Genomic DNA, 16,243 nt, shown 5'->3' on the forward strand with positions numbered 1-16,243 from the left:
TGCCTAAGAAGCTGCGAAATTTTTGGAAAGTTGCAGCAACCGTCTCTCGAGCCATTCCTGCAAAATCTCCCAACTTAGAAAGCACATCTCTATTAATAACCGAAGGCGTCCCTCGCGACATCAGGGGTTTCTGGCGTAAAACTACGGGATCTCCATGGTATAAAAAATCTGTCGATAAGGAAGACGTCGATCTCGAGAAGCAAGGAATTAGCTAAGAATCAACTGGATCGTCTCGTGACAGTTGTATTTTCATTTCCGCGAGGTCATCAATGTATTTATTCAGTATATTCATAATTTTCCATGGTAAGAGCTCCACCTTTTGGAGTGAAAGGGAAAGGCTAAATATAGTTTCATAAATATCAATAATCCCTTCTAAACTAAGTAAGAAATCGGCATGTGAGATCTTATTCAAATAATCATCTTGATTGTTACTAAGTAAGGAACACATCAGGGGGTAATTGTCCCTGAAAGTTTTGAAAACTTGTGCTGAGTATGTAGCAAACCTAGCGGAGGAAAAGAACGATGGCTTCTTGAAACTGAATCCTTGTGTCTCGGCAAGGGTTATCATTGCTTCAAAACTTTTTCTATAGCCCATCTTTTTTTTTTTAGCGCTGGATATGAGGTCACAAAAACCTGAGACCCACCGTGACAAGTTTCGGGTATCTCCTTCAGCCAATTCAACGGGATACGCTGGATCTCAGTTAAATTTATACCAGGGAGAGTCACGGACACCAATAAGCGTCAAAAGATGAGCGGGCACATGAAGCGTAAAATATTGTCCATCCATTGCATCGCCTAAAAGCTGCTGCTTGATATTTTCTACCGTTAGAGATCGATGCTTCAAAGCTTCAAGCAGAGCGTATGCGATGTCTAATCCTGTATGCCTACTAACGACTGGAAAGTCCACAATGAAAGAATCAAGACGTCCAGAAAGGAAAAGAAATAATACCAACAATCTGGAACGTTCACCTTTTAGGCGTCATTTTGTCGGCAAAAATAGCAAATGGTGGTGGCGTTTAGTAGCGGGTAGATTTGTATTAGGGCATCTTTGCAGTTGGGATTCAATAACTTTGGCAAAATGGGAGTTAGACTAGCAACAAACATGCAACTGTGGTTCATTTCACCTATAGGAAGGCGTTTCAAGCTATCAGGAATTATATCGCCTTCATATTGGAGCTGGGAACCATGACCCACTTTAAGCTGCCGATAAGCATTCGGACCACAGACCAACCCTATTCTATGGTTTCTACACATAAACTGATCTGCTTTGGACTTCATGGCAGCGTCATCTAGCTGACTTTGCTTAAGAGCTGACGATTCTAGATGCCAGACTATTTTTGTCTTGAGATTTCGGATTTTCCTAGGTTGATTTGAGTCAGTAAAGGTAGTTCCAAGTGAAAAATTGTAAGTGATTGGATTAGTGTTGGTGCAGGTTAAACACTGGGTCCAAAGCTCAGTCTTTTTATCAAAAGTTAGAAACTTAAACTACTCGTTTAAAAGAGTCTGAAGTCTTGTTATTGTTTTGGCACTATGTGTCAATATCACCAAAGGTTTAAAGACGTTAATACTACTAGGTTTGATGTTTACTAATACAGAGCTTGATGATGATGTTCCTTCGTTCTGAAGCTTGTGTGGAAGAGCTTTTATCATACTTATAACAAATACTAGCTGGTCTAACTCTACGGTCACTGCAAAATTGGTGCCATCGGCTCTGGGTCGTTTCTGGGGATTGCCTGGTGCGGAGGATGTAGGAGGGTTAGAGATAACTACCATATAGGGTTTACATTGGTAGGCTCTGGGGCACTGAAAGACCTACTGACAGTTCTGTAACATGATTGTCTGGCTTTTCAATAGATTTATTTTCTGAATGAGGAAGTAAGTAAAGCACAGACAATGAGCACTCAACTGCTGAACTTGGTGGTAGAGTTGAACTAGGTATGCTACAAGAGTTGTTAGTCAAGTTGTAAAGGAGTTAGATTGCAATTTGATGGTCTGTGAAATAAAATAAAACAAGTTCTTCGACGGGAACCAATACTTTAAATCAGCTTAGGTATCTACAGACAGACACCCCAGCAACATAAGAACCCTGGAATAAATTGGTTCAATTTCAGTAAACGGTTCAATACTAATTTCTGGACTTTAGCTGGGTCCTCGGTACAGCGATTCAGAACGAAAGAACATCATATATAAAATCAGCGCACTCACAGACCCTACAGCCGAAATTTTCACTTCCCATGTATTTCAAACAGACCTTTTCAAAATTTTACCCCCTCCCCCTCCCTTTTTCTCAGATATTAAGATACAATATGTATCTTCAAATTTGAATTGTCCTTTATCATAAGTAGCCTACCCAGTAACTTTTTGCTATCCAGTTACAAGTTGAATTTACGGAAGTAATTTAATGGATTATTTCCAGAGTTTGCCTGTATTTCAGAAGAGATACATCACCTGGTAAAAAAAAATATCAAAAACGAAAACAGCTCTTTTATGTTTTGCAGTTTTAGAGCCCTTTTTTAGAGTTTTGGTTCCCGTTGGGTCGAGTTCATTCCCACAAACTGTTTGATCAATCTTCAAGCACGGATATCAGGTAGCAGAGTAAGAAATAAAGACCAACCATTTGTAAAAAATAAGCCTGAAAACAATATTCCGTTTTAATCAACTGTTCCCCGACTCTGAATATAATCTATTGCTTAATTTTGTCTCATTAAGAGGGGCAGAGGGGAGGGACTGCAATTTTTACGGTAAAAAGATTATATTTATGAAAAGTTTTCCCTAAATTCACCAATTTTTTTTAATTCTATTTTTTTTTTTTATCTCAACACTAACCTTCACACGGGGTTAATAATTGCTCAAGAATTAGAAGTTGCGGAGGTAAACCTAGATATTTAAAAATTTCCAATGCCCTAATTTGAACAGAACATCTATTTCGTAAAATTTTATTCACTTACTTAACAGCTTTCCAAGACCGTAAAAAGATGCTAGACTGCAGTTGAACTACTCAATCAAGCATGGACATCCACCAAAAATATTGCAGGGGGGAGGGCATCAGAGTAGCAATGGTGAGGGGAGGAGGAGGAGGGGAATACATTTGAAGATAAAAGGTTATATGCAAAATAAGATTCTCAAGGAAAAAAGAAAAGTACTTAATTTTTACATACCAAATGAAGCAAAATTCAACAAATTTTTAAATGGTGAAGACTCCTGGCAAAAACATTAATTCCTTTAATTGGTACTTATGTATTATACCGCCAAGACTCTAGAAGTGAAGTTAGGTTAATCCTAATGAAAAATACTAAAACATGATGAAAATATAAAACTTTAGAAACAAATTTAGTTTATATATTGGCATACTGGGGGGGGGGGGTAACCTGACCATAACTAACCTACCCCCCCCCCCCCCCTTAGTGTGCAAATATATTGCCCAAATTATATAATTCCAATGTTTTCTGTTACCCGCCACTTGTTTTTCACTGAGCGTAAGCTAATCATTTCTTAAAACAGACAGATAAAACGGGTTTGTTCTCGAGTTTTACACAGCGTAAACTTGAATGTTGACGGTATAATACATAAGTACCCTTTAATCTATCACGCATTGAATTATTATGTATTTAAGACTTATATATTATGCCCAAAAACTATAGTAGAAGAAACATAAGACTCAAAACTAAATTGTAAAAAATAGGAGAAAAAGGTATCATCTTAAAGGGTCGATATAATTTCTGAGTAAAACGACGGTTATATTATGAAAGAGCATAAAAAAAGGTCGAGTGGAATGTTAATCTATTTACAGCTCGATAATGAAAATATCTCCAAATTTACCACGAAACCCCCCTCCCCCCCACCCCACGGCATCGGTACCATACTTTCCTTTTTCATTTTAGACTAATCTTTTAATCTAACTCTCTTATATTTTCAGACCTTTCAAAATTAAACAGAATAGCAAGAGAAAAGAAGATTGAAACTCACGGTTCAACTGTCTAATATAACTCTCTTTGCATCGATACTCAGAATTACACTGAGCATAAACGTGTTCGGACAGGAACAAAGGTCAGTAATTCAATGATCTATGTCTGGTGTTTGATGTGTAGTAAATAATTGAGACAAAAACTTTGGAAAATAGTGAACAAATTATGTCAAGTTAAGTGAAAGTTACTAGGCGTGGATTGTCACTAGTGATAAATCCCTATGGGTGGCAAACCTGAACGAAAGGGGATTTTTGGGGAACCGACTTTTTTTTGGGAAGACAGATTTTTGGGGAAATCCCAAAAAATTCGGGGATAGCGGAAACACTGGTATTTTCAGACAAAATCTGCTAATAAATTTTACTAGGCCATGAAAACTGCCAAGTAGCATTGCTACTATGCTACCCCATTTTTTTGCACGGCTGAGCACAACTTGTGTCTTGACAACTTCTCTTTGAGCAAAAATTATTTTTATATGTAAAAATTATATTTTCGGACAAAATATGCCAACAAATTTGAAAACTGCCAAGTAGGATTGCTACTTTGCTACCCCACTTTTTGCACGGTGGCGTCGAACGAAGCTGCTTTTCAAGTACTCAGTTCTCGGTGTGCCAACTTTGAATAACCTAAAGATAATTAGACCAAGCTGCGTGCTTTTGTTTCTGTCTTTTCCGTAGAGCAATGGGGGAGGGGGACAATACGAGAATGCCCTAGGGCGCTCTGTAGTAAGAAACATTCACGTGCTCTGGACGCCTTTTATATAAACAAAATTAGAGAAAATAGCATCTATATAGACAAAACAATAGAAGTCAGATGTATCCATAAAAACTATCAATTAAATTTTGTTTATAGTGGGTCTTTGTTAGGTCTACACTATCTTTGAACAAAATATTCCCCACTATTTTCCGATTTTCTTTACAGTGGGTTATTTTAATTCTCTTTGTTACCCTTATTTCCAGTTCTGCCTAAAAATTGGAAAGCTTCAAGTAGAATTAACTTTAGTCTTTGGATACTCCGTTCCATAATTTTATTTGAGCGTTACTCTTTAAGAAGTCGTTTCATCCAACGAAACATCTTTATATTACAACACTGGCAAACGTGTTGAAGATTCACAGAAGATATTTTGGGTCTAACACAGAAAAGATACAGCTCATTTTGAAGTTCTCTAGCGGGAAACTGTGAGCAGTTTTACGATTCAAAATCGAAGTTCTACTCAGTGATTTCTTAACAATTCCCACTAGAACATTGTTGGTAGGATTATTAGCAGGAACTGATTTTTTTTTCTTTCTTCGTGGGGGGGGGGGGGAATGGAACTCTACTTCATCATCTTGACATCTACAATATTTGCAAGTAGAGTCTTGTCAAGACAAACTTTAAAGGCATAATTAAAATGAAAGAAAACAAAAAGAGAAACGTCTCTAAAAGAAGAACAAAACAAGGGGTATATGGGCCAGTAGGTAAAAAGAAAAGACGAATTAAACGACGGATATTTCGCCTATATAAAACTAGGTATCTTCAGCGCTAAATATATTAGAGACTAATTCAGAGAGTAAACACAAAATCTAAAACAATAATTAAAATTAAAATATGCACATTAAATCTAAAACTAAAAACAATGAAAAAATATAAGAAACAAACCAATATCTATATGTGCAATTAATACTACCGTGATACACCACAGACTATTTTTATGCTCAATTTTGAGCAACTCTCGTGAACGCACACAAGCAAATAAATATTTAGGTCTTTTATTAACAAAAAAATAAATAGAATTAAAACACGCGTAAATGACGCATTTATTGAACTTTAGCCAATTAAAAAAACGAAGAAACTACAAAGCTTTTATGGAGAATTTTATCTGGATGATAAGAAAAAAAAATCAGTTTTTTAGAAAAAAAAATCAATTTTTTCAAAGCAGGTCGCATTACTGAGGCTAATAGTCTAAGGAAGTTCCTAAACAAAAAATTAAGAAAAGCAGCCTCTAATTATTATAATAATAAAGTCAAAGATCTATATTCTAACAAGCCAAAGCAATGTTACAGAAGAATTAAAGAAATATGAGGACAAAGTTCTTCCGAAATTGATTTTCATCTCCCTGAACCCCCTAATAAGACTGCCAACGATCTGAACTTGTACCTTGCTTCCATCGTGCAAAGTCTCCCCCCTTTCACTGGCTCAAGTCCAAATATTCCCTCCAATACTTCCGTCCCCTTTATTTCGCCCTCTGAGGCTATGAATAAAATTCTAAAGCTTAGAAAATCAAGTATTTGTCCCTTGGACATCCCACTTGACTTAATTAAAGCCTTTTTAGACAAAATTGCTGAGCCTTTATCAAGTATTTTCAACCTCATCACAAAATTTGGTAAATTCCCAAGTTGCTGGAAACAAGGTTTTACAACACCTGTCCCTAAGAAATGCACCAGTCTGACTTTCGCCAACACTCGCCCCATTACGCTCACTTCTGTTTTTTCCAAACTTTATGAAGGTTTCCTCTGTGACTGGCTTAAGGATAAAATTTGTCCGCGTATTGACACCCGACAGTTTGGTAACTTAAAGAAAACTTCCACCACCCATTACCTTGTCCACGTAATACATACCATAGTAAGTAACCTTTATAAACCAAATGTTTGGCTAAACTTTGTCTTAGTTGATTTCCAAAAAGCTTTTGACCTGGTTGACCACACCACCCTAATTCATTCACTACTGGTTAACTTTGAACTTGATCCTCTGTTAGCAATTTGATCCTCAAGTTGTTAAATATAAAAATATTTTCTCTAACCCCTTCCCTATATATTGTGGAATTCTTCAAGGAACTTTATTGGGACCACTTTTATCTCTATTCATAATTAACGATATTGGTAAGGACTTCCCCTAAAGGTGGAAATACGTGGATGACTTGACGATCCTCGAAGTATGTCACAGAAATATTAAAAGAGACCCCCTTGAAATTCTATCCCACATTTCGGATGAAGCTAAGAACCTAAATACGAAAGTAAATCAAATATAATGACGATAAATTTCTTGAAATCTATTCCCGCCTTCCTTGACCCTATCCCCCCAGATATTTCTGTGTCTTCCTTTAAATTACTTGGGGTTACAATTTCCTCTAATTTAAAGTGGGATATCCACCTGAATGATATTGTCTGTAGAGCTAATGCGTCTATGTCTCTCCTTAAGCTCTTGAATAAATTTAACATCCCCCCCATCCTATTCTTTAAGAATTTATACTTCGTTTGTTCGCCTACATTTTCAATATGCTTGTCCAGTATGGCATCCTGGCATCTCCAGTGATGAATCAAATAAAACTCAATCTGTTCAAATAAGAGTCCTATGAATAATTTTTAAAGAAACTTTGGTACCATATTCACTCCTTATAAAAAAGGCCAAGCTGGAAACTCTTGAGCACAGGAGAGGAACGCTGTGCCTCCTTTTTACAAAAAATGCAATAATAAACCCTCGCACGGAAAACATTTTCCCCAAGAGACACTCCCCATCCAGGCACTGCCTGCCACGTACTGTATCTGAACCCATCCCTATCTTGTCCCCCATCTGTTGTTTAACCTCCATATATGAAAAAACCTTTGTCCCCTTCATTACTGATCAAATAAACCACTATTTTTTTTTTTTTTTTTTTTTTTTTTTTTTTTTTTTTTTTTTTTTTTACTGGTGATATTCATTCTGGTGTCCGTTTGGCTCTTCCGTTCCCTCCCCTTTTTATATACTCTCTTTTAAACCTTTTTAACATAATTTTTATCTCAATTTTTTTTTTTGGTTTTGTTTTAATTTGTGCCTTTTTAACTTTCTTACATTTGACACTTTTTGTTTTTTAGACTAATTAATGGCTTTGCCTTTCTGATATTGTTGTTTTTGATATTGTTTAGCCAGTTTTTTAGTTGTTGTGCTATTTCTATGTTTTTTTTATTATATGACCCCGAAATGTGAATTCGGCCCTTCGGGGCTTGTGTTAGTCATTTTTTGAAATAAATATCTTATCTTATCTTATGAGGAAGGTCATATCAAAGCCAATATAAAATGATGGCGCTGTAAAAATCCAACTTTAAAAATTTTCAGGTAATACAATATAACATTGCAAATTTAATAAGAATATAAATTATTATGCCAAGTTCTTCATATACTTTAGCTCCAGAATACCTTACCTCAATAATTCTAGTTCAAGCAAGAAGCTTTGTTGTGTTTCAGAAATCAAATTTCCCTACTTAGTTTCGCACTATAAAGAGACCCAAAATGACATCAGTGAACCTTTAAATCCTCCCACTGAATCGCGAATTTATTTTTCTTTTTTATACTAATATTTTAATACTTACACAACTTCCTATCTTTTCCCACCTAAAAAAGAAAGAAAAGAAAAGACAACTAATACCATCTTCACGAAAAGATCCAGATGCCGGGTTTACAGGATACCTTGATTCCATATTTATATCTAAAAGAGGCTCAGGGGGCGGGGGTGGTGGTAGACTACCTCCAATATTGCCCTTTGGCAGTGGACTAGTTGTAGAAAACTTCAACTCTAGGTGAAAAAGAGAAAAGTGTTAATGCAAATAATGGAATACCCAATGTGAAATGACTTAATATTGTCCTACCAATGCATAAAGAAGAAATAAAGAAAGAAAATTTTCATTCCCCATAAAAACACACGAGGATGTTATAATGGAGTAAATAAGAGAAATAGAAAAAATACAACAACCTGCAAGAACACGAATAACACACAAACTAGCACTCAATCATTGCCTAGAAAAAATATTCAAAACTGACCTAGCCTTTCAAAAAATCCCTCACGAAGACTCTCAGCTGCAGCGGGGGTTCAGCCAAACCATAAGTAGCGATCAGCTGCGTGCTTCTAGACCATAGAGGTTTTCTCTAGAGAATTTTCCCACATCTAAAACTCATAGACCTTATACTTTTTTTTTGTCTGTGCACATAGATGTTCCAGAAAGGGGAAAGAGGCAATAACATAAGGGAGGGCGAATGAGTTGTAGACTCTGGCTAGTACACGCCTGTTGTATCATATTTCACAGCACACAAGAAGCCCAAATGCTTTTTGCAACTTTTTACCAAGATGCGAAAGCAGGAGGGAGCGTGTTGATTTGAGACTGGTCCCGATTGGAAGGCCAAGATACATGCAGATGGGAAAACATTTTGATTTCCTAGCTTCACTCTTTCTGTCATAGCCTGAGACAAGCCAAAAATAAGAATCTCACTCTTAGATGCATTGAAAGATATTTTTCCGTATTCAAGAATAAGCACAGAACAATTTTCCTCTATTGATGACAGCGTCCGGTCAAGGTTTAAAATATCATCAGCATAGTTAAGGAGAGAAAGCTCCAGACTTCTAAATATGTAACTCATCGTAACTTTCTCCTGGGGTTTTAAAACGATATATACTCCCTATAAATGCAAAAATAAAAGATTTAATAAGGATTATGTTAATAACAAGGAGAGCTAACCTCGCAGGAATATTTTTTCCGGGGGAGGAGGCTATTAAAGGCGTAAAACGGGGGATCAAACTGAAATTCTATATTTACATGAAAAATTTGTGTATACTCGAAGTAAAAATACCCTTCACTTTGATAGTTCTATGTTGATTTATTCAGCAGCCAAACAACTAAGAGGTAAAGGACCTAGGTCATGTGACATTAACACATTGTTCGCTCAAGTCTAAGATCTACTGTTTTTAAGAAATTGATAACGTTTTAGCATTTTAGTTATCTCATATAAAGAGCTCAATGTGAAGTTGCTGTCCATCTGCCATTGTTCGACGTGTCCGGCTTAGGGATGGAGTTCAGCAAGTTCAGTTCATCGTGTCTATAAGCAAGTTAAACTTTTCTAACCCTGGTTCCAGGAATTTCTGCTCTCTCGGCAGGTGTCTAATTTATCTACAAAATAACCCACTTGAAGTCTTGAGCGTTATTAAATAATCCTAAGGCCATTGAAAAAGAAACAATTCAAGTTTTTCTCCTTTGATAAGTAGTAAACATATTTCTAATTTGAAGGAGGTTACCAAGCGAGATTGCGTTTTATTGATCCTTTTACTTAAAACTCAGGGTCTATATTCACCAACTGATCAGTTGAGATAGACGGCTTGCGATGGAATGCCTGACGTAACAGGGCTATGTGAGATCTTTCTGAATGCGAGTAATGAAATACTTCTGAAGATGTTTGGATATAGAATGGAGTAACCAAATCAGCGGAGGATGACAAGAGGTGGTCTCCTTTTGTATGTATTTACTGATCTTCCGCATACCATCAGAAATGACCCATCGAGGAATCAAGAAAGGGGTCCTTGAATCCCAGTTTACTTATGTAAGCCAGGAAGCAAAGGACCTCAGTATAAGATAATATGCACATATTCTTAAGTGGATCCCTTTATTTTCGATTACGGTTCAATTTCTTTTACGAGTCGGTGAAAAATTATATTTTTGATTTATGTACTTCGGCCCCTTGTACTCCAGGTCCAAAGGGCATATTTTCCAGAATCCATGGATGACCCAAGGCCTTCTCAGAGGCTGGTGAAGAGAAACTAGGATTTGAAAGTCTCGCAAGTCAGCAAATTCATCATTGAGTACCACTGCTGCTCGTCTTCAGCATTTCAAACTCTAAATGAATGTTTGTAATTCTTTCATTTGGAAAGCTAAATCCCTCTATTATTTTCAAGAATTTTTGAAATCCGAAAGGGACATTGAGAAAACTTGGTTACATTTCAAAAAACTTCCAGAAAAGCTAAGCTATAAAATTTTTTGCTTTTAATTAAAACACAATTTAATTGAAACTTAAAAATTACTCCTTTTGCAAACAAATTCACAAAGTTGAAGTAAACGTTTCCTTGAATACATTATCAAGCAAAACCAATTCTTAATAACTGAATATAACAGATTGACCAAACTCTGCTGCACATGGTTTCTATAAAGTAGCACCCAAGCCTATGCGAAACTTGAGAAAAAAATATATAATAAAACAAAAACTGACATCTAGCATTACCCGAAATAATCACAAAGTTAAATATAATCATCTAAATAAAAAATTTAGTCAACTTATTTTACTTCTTATTTTTTACACTTTTGTATTACATTGGGCTAAACACCAACGAAACGCTAAAATGGGCACAGTGCCTATATTAATATTAATTATTTTATTAATTATTAATATTATTAATTAATATATTATTATTAATATTTTATTAATTTTATTTTTATTAACCCAGTAAAAAAAAGTACATACAAAATGCATGAATGGAGAAACAGATAAATAATGGAAACAAGAAAAAAAGGACATTAATGCAACAAATTCACACGAAACCTGAAAACAATCAATTAAAAACAAATAGCTATTAAAATGAACAGCAACTCAAGGGCTAATTGCCAAATTTAGGCTATTAGATGGATCTAGAACCTCAGAAACTTGGCTTGGCGTTTCAAAATGGCAGAAACTGGTTCCGCAGCACCATACTTATTACTTAAAAAGGAATTTTTGGCCCATAGGGGAACATTCAATAGAAACTTTAAAAATTTATAGAATGTAGACCGAAGTTTTGCTCTTATCCTTTAAAGAAAAAATATTCCAAAACGGAGCCAGTGCTAAAACATGGGCCATTACTAGCGCATTATATAGTCTAGCACGAATTCGGCGATTATATTGTACCTTTGTTGAAGCAAGAGTTCCGTACGGTTTCCTGGCTTTTTCTAAAAAACTACAAAGTAGGCCAGCGCGAGTAGAAATTATATCAGAGTTTATTGGCAGTCCTAAATACATGATGGAACCAAATCCTGTAACTTGCTGATTTCCAAATTTACAAACAGCACCAGAGGAATCACCATTAAAAACAATAAACTCGCTTTTACTAGAATTAAACGACAGGCCAATCCCTCCATACTTTTCATTACGAATATCAAAATTCTCTTCAATAGTAGTTAAAGATCTACTTATATTAAGAATATCGTCTGCATAATTTAATAACGTTATATTTAAACCATGAAATATAAAACTTGGTTTAGCATACTTTTGCGCTTCTATAATGCTGGTATTATAAAGTAGAGGCGATGATAATACACCCTGCCTAATACCCTTCTTCACTTGGACTTTTTGGGAAGATAAAACTGGACCCTCATTTGACGGAATATTAATTTGTACTTGAAGATTCTTATACATATTTCTAAATGCTAATATCACAGACTGGTCAACCGCGCGCTAAAGAGCCGACAGGAATAGCTGGGAATGAATCCCTGAATTGAAAGCCCGGCGCACGTTGTGACTTGCGAGTATAAATCTTTCATTTAAGTCATGTGCTTCTGCCATTACATTAGCAAGAATATGATGCACATGCTCGCAGCTAACCCCCTTTTTGAAACCAAACTGGGAGTCGGGAGTAGAACACTTATCTATGAGCATATCCACTACAAGTATTTCCATTAATTTACATAAAACTGGTGACACGGTTATTGGACGGTACGATAAACATTCAGATGGATTTTTTCCCCTTTTTTAGTATCGGTGTAATTACCCCCCTACAAAATAAATGTGGAACGAGACCGGAGTTAAAGACCATCTGTAACAGTAGCTGCAGATGAAACACTTTTTTTTAATTCTGCACACCAACTGAATCCCAACTAGATTGTAATTAATATGGTAGAATTGAAGACAAAATTAGATGTTATTTTGTTTTAATTTTCAAAAATTTCAGATGGGATCCAAATAAAGTTGATAGCAGAGGCCTCTGCCAGAGACTGAAATAATCTATTTTATGTTCAACTTAGAGATACACAGAAAAGCAAAGGGCAATAGGAAGAATAAACATAAGCAATATGTAAAATGAACTTGTTCTTACCCAATCTGTGGTCTAGCAGGATAAGTGGAAACTTTGCATTCATGGCTTTATTTACTGAGTTTATATGAGCAAATTGTACTATGGCATATCCATTCATACAGGAAACATCTATAAGGAAAAGTTTTAGCAATAAGATATCATCAAGAACATACCCGCACTAAGGAAAGAAAATGGGGCACTTCTTAAGGTTATTATCAAGGATTCCTCAGGAAGCAAAGTCGCAAGAAGCCATTTAAAAAAAACGCAAAAATTAAGAAACATGAATTACAAACTACAACTTCTCTCGATAATAGCTACCAATTCCATTCAAAGTTGCCTTAATATACCCTGCTTGTTTAATTGATTATCTAATTTAACCACCTTATTGTGTTTGCACCATCTTTTCTATTTCTGGATGTTTGCTCCCTCTTCTCTTATTGTGTATACTACTCGTGCCTGGATTTATCGATTCCCTTAGTGGTTCATTTTGGCCAATCAGAGTCAGTTTCCTCCCACTTTTTACAAAGTAAATTCTCTTTTTCAAATGTATTATAAACTAAAGAAGGCTACCATCTGAACTGAAGGTATTAAAACTCAGAAGAAGTTTTACTTTTTTCCTCATGGAATCAGACTGCTTCAAGCGGTCTATGTTGTTTTTTAAAAATAAGGTTTTAAAAACGGAAGGCTTTATCATTAATCTCATTGTTCCCCATGAGTGCCAGCTAATTTTCATTTATAATCACAGATCCAAAATCGAAAAGGCCGTCATTGGAAATTATTTGATATGATAATTCAGTAACAAGTAGACTCTTGCAGGGAATACATTATGATTTTGGATGACCAGAACCAGAGTTCCAGAGATCTTCATTCCTCTTGAGCCATCCTTGGCAACAATAAAAAGGCGGATGTCTTTTCACTAGGATTGGGCTGCATATGCTTCAGCCCCCTCTGGTAGTGTGTCAAAGCATTTTTTGGTCTTTCTCTTCTTTGGGTTCCCTCTGGCTATTGCTCCAGAACCATTCTGGGTTATTCTACCTTCTGCCATACGGATATCGCGAGTTTGGTCTGAGGTTTAAATACTGGTTATTGCAGCTTCATTTCTTTTATTAAAATATTAGAAAAATCATACGTGCAAATTACATCAAAGCCTTTACGATTATAAAACAATATTAGATCACAACATTGAATTTATTACTTGAATAGATACCGGATAATATAGAAAAATGTCTCAATTACAGTTAATTAGCGACTATACATCTTACAAGAATGGTGACAACAACAATGAAGCTCTAAGAAATCTTTGAAGATAAGTTAAAGATCTGTTTAAAACAGCAGCAAACACTACACCTTTTGTTCTCATTGTTACCACCATTCTTGCTAAAATGTATTGTGGCTGCTCATCAATCGAATTGATTTTCAAATATTACACAGCATCTATTCACGTAATAACTGTATTACTGAACAAGCGTTTGGAATTTTGCCTCCAACACCTACAAAGGAAGAAAAAGCAAAAAGAACTTGCAACAAAACAATATTTTCTGTAGGGTATTACAAATTAATAAAACTCCAATGAAGACCCACTAAAAGACGTTAACCCCTTAATAAACAAGCTACGCCTATAATACCTTTTACTTCCTTCCATACTTTCACATAATTTACCATTCGGGCATTATTTCTTTTTTAATTGAATTTGCCCCCTCCTCAATTAGACGTTAGCCACTATGTGCCAAAAACTAAACTAATTGTTTTTTAAGTACAAAATCTATTTTTCTCTCAAAAACCTTCACATCAAAGTAGGGACTTTTTGAACAAAATTATACATTTTTGGAAGAGCTGTGAAAAATTCCCTTTGGTTATTACTACAGCAGTATATTACTACAACAAGTACTCTATATCCTGTATGTGTTCAATATGCACAACAAGAACAGTTCAGTAGGCTATGCTCAAATTTCTCTTCAGCTATTGGTGCAACAAGATATTGTTTTATAAAAATGTATAAAATTAAGGACTAGATACCCCTAGAATGGAACAGAAAGAGATAAAATAATATTTCTTTAAAAAAGTATATCTCAAGACACAACAAAGCAGTTTCACTTGTTAAGACAAAATAAATATTTATAGGCTAAAAAGAGAAAGAGAAAAAGAGACTACAGACAGAAAAACACAAAACTAGAGAAGAAAGTTTACAAAGAGAGATGCAGTAAACAAAAAAAAAACAGATCACAGCATATTATTTGTGCAACAGAAATCAGTACTTTAGGCAAAACAATATTCCAGAATTTGAGCAATACCAAGATTTGAAATCAAGATTTAAAGCTGGCAAAAATCTACATAAAGTATGTAACAGGAGATTTATCATATATATATAGGACAACTACTTTTTTACAACCTTTCTTTGCATATTTGTGTTGTTTATTCTATTTTTTCTCTACTTTCTTTCCCTTGACGACGGTTTTTAGATGTAAAATCAAAACAGTTGGGTTTTACTATTTTATTTAGTTTATTTTCTAATTTTAAATTCAAAATTAAGGTAAGTAAGTGAGTATAACGACACTAGACCCTCAATGTCCAAACCGGCGGTGCCGATCTCTGTTTGGTGGCCCTTCAGCCAGGATGTGCAATTGGGGGGTTGGGGGCCAGCCATCCTGTGCATTCGCACACCCTTCCTGCTTACCTTCCCAGATTTCTCCAGGTACCCATTTAGATGAAATTAAATGAGATGAGATGGGTTTTATTTACAACAAATAATTACATCATACCTAACTGGCAGTTGCCACATTTTTTTTTAAAATAACATTATCAACCAAACATAGAAAAGGTAAGAACGTGTGACGCTTTATTGAGTCACTATTATGGATTAGAGTTGAGTCAACTTTGGCTGAGCTTACCAGAGTCACACCAGGACCCCTGCCTCAAACTAAAGAACCAGCCACACACAGAATTGAACCCATGTCCCTTAACAAAGGATTCCCAACCCAGCACACCAACCACTTAACCAGGACAGCTCAATTTAAAATTTCTACACACATATTTCTATACTTTCGAAACTTAAAGGAAGTGCAGTCTAAGAAATTAGGTACCTAAAAGGGTGCCTACGCACAGCCTGCACACAACAACTTTAAAAAACTAATGGCTTGAAAATTTAAGCTGCAAAAAATGGAACAGGGTGATAATAAGTATTAATGGAAGATATATAAAAAATGCATTGAATGTGTATAATGACTCATACTTTCTATATGTCCAAATTGACTCATAATGTTGTTCAATAGGTTTGGATGAAAGCTGAGATTATTAGTTGGCAAATTCCCAACAAAAATTCTTCGATGCACATCAGATGAATCAGACATTTCAACTGAAAAATTCCTATAAGAAAAAAGGGATATAAATTTAAACAGTCATTTCGTTATCATTAGTCAAAACACCAAGTTAAATGAGTTCAACTGCGTAAATTTCACAGAAAATT

At 35.4% G+C, this 16,243-nt stretch overlaps 1 protein-coding gene across 2 annotated transcripts in view; it reads right to left on the reverse strand.

Annotated features, from left to right (window-relative positions):
- The window catches only part of Neos (nuclear receptor coactivator protein neosin), a 59,593-nt gene that overhangs the window by 21,506 nt on the left and 21,844 nt on the right, over window positions 1–16,243 (reverse strand). For both annotated transcript variants that reach the window (XM_089100390.1, XM_089100391.1), the window contains exons 2-4: window positions 16,010–16,143; window positions 12,802–12,909; window positions 8,344–8,490 (exon numbers count right to left, since the gene is read on the reverse strand). In XM_089100390.1, coding sequence (XP_088956516.1) covers window positions 8,344–8,490; window positions 12,802–12,909; window positions 16,010–16,127 — 373 coding nt within the window. In that variant the 5' untranslated portion in view covers window positions 16,128–16,143. The remainder of the gene's footprint in view (window positions 1–8,343; window positions 8,491–12,801; window positions 12,910–16,009; window positions 16,144–16,243) is intronic.

This window comes from Artemia sp. Qi Xiang Cuo, chromosome 14, assembly GCF_049724085.1.
Source record: "Artemia sp. Qi Xiang Cuo chromosome 14, ASM4972408v1, whole genome shotgun sequence".
NCBI classification, from domain to species: domain Eukaryota; kingdom Metazoa; phylum Arthropoda; class Branchiopoda; order Anostraca; family Artemiidae; genus Artemia; species Artemia sp. Qi Xiang Cuo.